Below are 7,466 nucleotides of genomic sequence, written 5' to 3' on the forward strand. Positions count from 1 at the left end.
TTAATTTAATATAAGATAACACACTTTAATAAATATTGCTTACATAAATTAATCATACCAATGAAGAATTAGTTATCCTTAATTAACATATTAGTATAATGGACTTTAATCAATATGAGATTTTTATCCATAAACATGCTATTAGGATGGATAAAATAATTTTATCCTGCCCTAATATATTTCTTGACATATGGTTTTACCTCACACACTCACATGCATGTACGCCGGATCAAATTTCGAGTAATATCCCTGAGGCATTCCCCCACTTAATTTCCAAGGACATGTTGGCAACCCAAACATAACCATAGTGATCCATCCAGTATAAAAACAGGAGAAGGATCGACTATGCAATTGCTGCAAACCATTATTGATACTTAGTTTCTTTGAGAATTTCCTTATAATATTTTCTTGCTTTTAATATTGAATTCATTTTCAAAACCCAAGTCGAAATGGAGAGCAAAATGATATCAAGGGAGTGCATAAAGCCGTCGTCTCCAACGCCGGCACACCTCAGAACCTACAAGGTTTCGATGCTCGACCAGACATCCATGGCGGGTCACATCCCGCTGGTCTTCTTCTTTCCTCCTCGTCCCGACAACAACGTTGATGACCGTCACCGAACAACTGAGCAGCTCAAACATTCCCTGTCGATCATTTTAACCCGATTCTACCCTTTCGCCGGAAGATTCAATGGCGACAACCATTCGATCGATTGCAGCGACGCCGGAGTTGATTTCACTGTCTTCGAATTCCCCGGCCACAGCCTTCTTGATCTTCTGCGCGATAAAGATTCGACCAAGGATTTACCGGCTCAACTACTTCCAATTAAGTTCGCTTGGGTAAATGAAAAGGATCCTGAGTCTAGAGTCGTCTTCGTCCAAGTCAATTATTTCGAATGCGGCGCCGTCGCCATCGCGACTCTCATTTCGCACTGGGTAGCCGATCTTACGACGATGGTGAACTTCCTCAAGGCCTGGGCAGGCACAAATCGGGGATCCAATCAAGAAGTCTGCCCTAATTACATTTCCCAGATTCTATTCCCACATAAGACTGAGCTGCTCGGCCAGCAAGTTACCTATTCTGGATTTGCGCAGACGGGGAAATGGGCGATGCGGCGATACGTCTTCGACTCCATTGCGATCTCGTCCCTTAAGGCCAAAACAGGCCTGGAAAACCCTACCAGGGTGGAGGCTGTGTCAGCATTTCTCTGGAACTGTTTCATGGCAGCATCCTTAAAAAATGGCAAATCGGCTTCCGCCATGGCCATTGCTATGAACTTGAGAGGGCGAGCCAAGCCGCCCTTCGGGACAGATTTTTTTGGAAACTGTGGAGTCACTACAACAGCGTCCAGCCAGAACTGTATGCAAGAAGATGTGTACAAAGACTTGGCAAGGAAATTGCGGGATGCTGTAGCCCGAATTGACGGCGAGTTTGTTGCGAGGATGCAAGGCGACAGGGGGCTCCTTGGTTACCATGCCAATCGGCAGTCACTGGTTGCAGATTTTTCCGGCGGGGCAGATCGGCTGGTTTCGTCGAGCTGGTGCGGCTTTGGTGTTTACGACGTTGACTTTGGGTGGGGAAAGCCTGTCTGGGTCACAACTGCAGTTGATTCATCGAGCTCCACGTATGCGAATTCTATTATCTTAATGGACACCAGTGTTGGGAATGGAGTCGAGGCGTTGATAAGACTTGGTGAGAAATACATGGCGGTCTTTGACGCCATTGAAGAGCTCCTGGACCTCGCTTGCATCGATCCAAGTCCCTTGGGCATTGGGTCTTCGTTGAATTAAAATAATTACTTTGGGTCCTTTTTCTTATCGTTCGAAATTGTGCTTTGAAGTTTCATTTTAGTACTTGGAATAACACGTTTCTGATTATTGTTTCAAATATGTTTAATATATAACTGATTAAAGACTATCTCTCAACATAATTAAAGTTTGTGTTTTTTCAAATAAATATCACAACTATATTATATAAACAAATTAATTGCAAACCAAGTAGGTATACTTTTGGAAAAATTCTTTATTTAATCACAAAATGCCTGGACACGATTTATCATCAGGTTTTTCTTAGCTGTAATAGAAGAAACTGAAATAGAATCAATATTATAAAAAAGTCTTAATACAACTTCCAAGACATGACGTGAATGAAATAGATAAAATATATCGGAGTATAAATCAATTCAAAAGAACTATAAAATAAAAGAATGCAAAAACAGATATTATTATGATAGGTCTACACCACCCCACGTTGAATATGAGAAAAGATCAAATTTATATATAAGTAGGAATGATGGACAATAACTTTATGAATGGAAATATATATGATAAATTTGATATGAAATACTAAATATTCTTAAAAAATTAGCATGGCTACGTTAGCCTATAAAATTCAAAATATAGAAGAAAAGAATGTCATATGCCTTATTATTCAAGGATTTACAGGTCAATTCAAATATTTGTGGAATAATGCAATTTCTTTTCAAAATAAAATTATAATTTTAGAACACACAATATATAGAAACTGATGATGAAGTAGGAGGTATAGCAACTAAATTCATCAAATGTATTTTTAACAAATTTAAGATACCCAACATTATCAAACTTTAGGTGGTATAAGCACATATATTTAACAAACTTACTACAAAGACATGGTTGCAGTGCCTCATTTGTAAAGAAAATTCATAACAGATTTACCCATTTTATTTTCACAACGAATTATGAGTAATTTTACAAACGAATTAGGAACTGAATTCATAAATTTTGCAATAATAATTTTTGATCAATTATTTGCTTTCATTAAAAAAGAATTATGTTCCGAACTTAAAATACAAGTTAAATATGGGTATGAACTTAGAAAAGTAGGATCATTTTGTCAAGTCTTTGGTATAACTGGAATAAAAGCCTTTTCACCTCACAAACCTAAGAACTTAAAATATAAAGGCTAAAAACATCAATAATCTTCACAAGCGAGTTATGGATCATATCAAGCGAAACAAATCAATAAAGTATGCCTTAAATCAGATTATATGATAGTTCTAACGTAAAAATTCATGAAATACACAGTTTTATTAGGCAATAAATATGCTATTATTTGTAGTTATCCAGAAGTTGCAACTCCGGCAACTCCATTAATGGTTGACATTCACGCAAAGCAATATATTTAATTTTCTATTGTTAGTTTTTTTTTTGTAATATTGTGCAAAATAAAGGTACCGTGAACCTAGTCGAGGATGAATCTTCTTTTCGAAAATTAGATACGCTCTGATAGTGCCTCAGGTGGTCAGCATTCTAATCCAAAGATAAAACAGTTTTCGTATCCGATGAAAGTGACACTTTAGATTGTCGGAGCTCCGGCAAACAAAGACGAGGGAGGAACTAAGTTTGAGAGGTTACCAAAAAGTTAGAAGAGATGAGAATAAGAGGAGAGGATGTTTGTTGGTGTTAAGAATGAAGGGGAAGACCCTTTATATAGACGTCTACATTTGGACAAAATGATAGGGGATTAAGTACGATTATAATTATAACATTAATTACCAATGTAATTTATTCTAATTTCAATCCTTCCGTTTGAGGCCGTCATAATTTATTCTAATTCCAAACATTTCGTTTCCATTTGAGACAAATCGTAATTTATTCTAATTTTAAACATTTCATTTGAGAAGATCGTAATTGATTGTAATTTCAAACTTTCCGTTTGACATCATAATAAATTTATCCACCGGATAAGATTTTATCCAGTTAATCCTACAACTGAGGCCATATACCGTACTTAGGTCTGCACATTTTGATTTGTATCGAGACATACAAAATAGTCAAAATATTAAACAAATCTCATATCCAATAAATGTATAATATTTATTTATTTCATCCAAATTAATCCAATTTGCTGTACCGGCTCATCACATTTTCATTGACCGATTATTCGATTGCATAATCCAAATTTAATTTTCTAAAATTAAACTCAATCGATTAGATAACTAATTATTAATGCCAAGAATTATATGAATAATATAAAAATATATATATATATTTTATAATAAATATATTTTTTTAAAAAATTAAAAAATATATATTATATACATAAAAAATTTGTCACTAAAAAAAGTTGTTTGGGTGAACACATTCATCTTTTATTTTCAAAATATATGTACTTGTTTGTTTTTTTTACCCCGAATGAACCTCAGCATTTTTCATTCTCATTTCAACTAAAATATATTATTTTCTATCACAAATATCAAATTAAAATATTACTATTTAAATAAATAAATAAAACTTAAACAAAAAAAAAAACCCAATTATTTCCAATTCATCTTTTAATGTTTCGAAACTAACCAAAAATACAAAGCTATGTCCAAACACGTCCTTACGTTTGCTGAGTATAGTCATTCTATAAATGGCAAGAGGAATAATGCCAGCCAAAATCCAAGCGAACCCATAACTCACCACGATTCATTCTTCTTTCTCGTTTTGCTCAATACTTCAACAGTTTTCATGAATATGGAGAGCAAGGTGATTTCCAGTGAATACATAGAGCCATCTTCTCCGACACCGTCACACCTCAGGACCTACAACCTCTCAATGCTCGACCAGGTCATGGAACCTGTTTTCATCCCCATTGTCCTCTTCTTCCCTCCTTGTTCGGACAACATTGTCAATGACCATGCCGATGCCTTCTTGCAAGTTACTCAGCAGCTGAAGCATTCTCTTTCATCCATTCTAACCCGATTTTACCCTCTCGCTGGAAGAGCCAACCAATACAAGCATTCTATCGACTGCAACGACGCCGGAGTTCATTTCATTGTTGCCCGATTTTCAGGCCATCGGTTGTCAGATCTTCTTAAAAAACCAGACAAGGATCTGTCCGATCAGCTGTTTCCTAGAAAAGTCACCTGGGATTCTGAAATGGATCCTGAATGTAAGATTTTGCAAATCAAAGTCAGTTATTTCGACTGCGGCAGCGTTGCCATCGGCGCCATCTTTTGGCACAAGGTAGGTGATGCCGCGACAATGGTGAATTTCTTGAAGGCCTGGGGAAGTACGAATCGGGGAAGCAAAGAAGGAGTTTGTCCTAATTATATCTCCCAATATCTATTCCCACATAAGGAGGAATTACTCGAAAAACATCGCCCTGCGCAACGCATTTTGAACGAAGGGAAATGGACAACTAAGAGATACATATTCGACTCCATTGCAATTTCGTCCCTCAAGGCCAAAACAGGCCTGGAAAACCCTACCAGGGTGGAGGCTGTGTCAGCATTTCTCTGGAACTGTTTCATGGCAGCATCCTTAAAAAATGGAAAATCCACTTCAGCAGTCGCCATTGCAGCCAACTTGAGAGGGCGAGCTCATCCTCCCTTCCCATCAGATTGTTTCGGGAACTTCATTTCCATCACAACAGCATCAAGCATGAATCGAACCACAGGAGAGTACAAAGACCTAGCAAGGAAATTTAGGGATACCATAAAAAAAGTGGATGGTGAATATGTTAGCAGACTGCAAGGGGATGGAGGGCTTTTGGGTTTAGATGCGAAGATGCATTCGTTGTTTGCAGAAGTCCCCGATGGGGCTGATCTGCTGACAATGTCGAGCTGGTGCCGATTTGGTGGTTACGACATCGACTTTGGATGGGGAAAGCCTCTTTGGATGACAGCATTCTTCCATGGAGGCAGTGATTCGGAGAGGTCGAGGTACATGAATTTAGTTAGCTTAATGGACACCAGAAACGGGAATGGAATCGAGGCGTTGGTTACTCTTGGAGAGACACACATGCCCTTCTTCGACGCCATTGAAGAGCTCCACAACCTCGCTTGCATCGAACCAAGTCCGCTCCACAACATGCATTCTCTTTAATGAATATATCTTTCAAAAAAGAAATAAATTGCATAATATCCCACTATGTTTTAAGTATAAAAAAGCACACAACGATTTGAATTTTATTTATTGTGTAAAAGTAAAATAGACACAAAATACTCTTTTTATTCAAAGTTGATGTTGCACTTAATTTTGTAAGTATTATACAAATAACTAAAACATTTTAAATAATCATATTTGAATAAAATAAATAAATAATCAATATTTTATTTTATAATCTTTTTCTTAAAAGTTATATAGCAGCTCCTTTAAAAAAATTCACTGGTCGATAAAATGTTTAGCAATTTATTTTATTCAAAAACAACTATTTAACCTATTTTAGCTTCTTTATTTTTTTTAAATGAGATTTTTACGCAATAAATAAAATAAGAGGTATTTTGTATATTTTTACTGTAACATAAGAGTATTATAAAATTTGGAGTTTTTTGTCTTTTTAATCATAATTACTAGTTTAAAATATTTTGATTAGTTAGTAAATATTAAGAATTTTGGCCGTTAAAAGGTTTATTCCAACAAGTCTTTCAATAAATTATTATTAGTTGGTTCACTCTTTAGCTCAATCAATCTTTTATTCCTAAACCCCAAGCCCAAACCATATTTTCAAATCCCCAATCAAAACCCTAAGCCAAATCATTAGTTATTTAATTAAGGGCCTGCCTGTTTGTTTATCTTTCCTTTTCCCAAATCTTAGTGTTTTTGCCTTTTGTTGAACTGTGTTAATTTCTTTTCAATTTCGGTATTATATTTTATTTTAGGTTTATTCGATTATTGATTTCGTAAATAATTATTATTTTGTATATGAGATATTGTTCAAATAAAGTCCATTAATACGGCAATAAATTCACAACAACAATACCGAAATTTATACATAATTTTTCTTTGAACTGTTTCGTTTATTGTAGCTAGAATGTTGTGCAGTTTCAATCCAGATGCAAAACAAGTCTATTTTATTGCAGCATGATTGCTTTGCAAGATTTAAACTTTTGTAATGCAGAATGAGTTTCTAGCTTTATTATATTTATTTATTTATTTATTTATATTAATTGCAGCATGAAAGCAAAAGAATTGGTCCCAAGTTGCTTTTGTAGTACCAAGAACTCCACTCAGATTCACGTGTGGGAGAAAAATACTCGATGCCGATGTGGGGAAACGGGAGGAATCCAAGATTTAAACTTCAGAAAAATTCACAAGAGCTTCCTTGCAAACACTTAGGCCGCCGTGTTTGATAATTAGCTCTTAACTGATTCAATTAGCTGATTTGATTAGCTAATTCGATTAGCTATTTATATTAAAATATTTGATAAAATAACTGTTTGATATTACTGTTTATACGTAATATGATAATTGAGGATATTTCTATTTTTTTTTCTAATATATTCAATTGTGTTCTTTTGAATTTAGAATGTTTGAAATTTTTTGTTATTAGTTATTGAAAATTATAAATGTGTAATAAAATAGTATTTATTTTTATTATAGTTAGATTTTAAAAATTAATATTTTTTATTAAAAAATATAAATAGTTTTTTCTACTTAAAATGATGTAAAATATAAAATAATAAATTTTTCGTGTATATATTTATTATGTTAATTATC

The 7,466-nt window shown here is 34.6% G+C and overlaps 2 protein-coding genes across 2 annotated transcripts; both read left to right on the top strand.

Moving 5' to 3' along the window:
* The first annotated feature begins 241 nt into the window (after positions 1-241).
* Positions 242-1,908, top strand: LOC127259918 (stemmadenine O-acetyltransferase-like). Its single transcript, XM_051287536.1, has one exon. It carries the CDS (start codon positions 450-452, stop codon positions 1,788-1,790), a length of 1,341 nt encoding a protein of 446 aa, XP_051143493.1. The 5' UTR covers positions 242-449; the 3' UTR covers positions 1,791-1,908.
* A 2,441-nt stretch (positions 1,909-4,349) lies between these two features.
* LOC127259526 (stemmadenine O-acetyltransferase-like) lies at positions 4,350-5,911 on the top strand. The gene has a single exon (XM_051286904.1). The coding sequence runs from the start codon at positions 4,350-4,352 to the stop codon at positions 5,850-5,852; it is 1,503 nt and encodes a 500-aa protein (XP_051142861.1). The 3' UTR covers positions 5,853-5,911.
* The last annotated feature ends 1,555 nt before the right edge of the window (positions 5,912-7,466 follow it).

The sequence above is a fragment of the Andrographis paniculata genome, unplaced genomic scaffold (genome assembly GCF_009805555.1).
Source record: "Andrographis paniculata isolate CXL003 unplaced genomic scaffold, ASM980555v1 Contig60END, whole genome shotgun sequence".
In the NCBI taxonomy this organism is placed as follows: Eukaryota; Viridiplantae; Streptophyta; class Magnoliopsida; order Lamiales; family Acanthaceae; genus Andrographis; species Andrographis paniculata.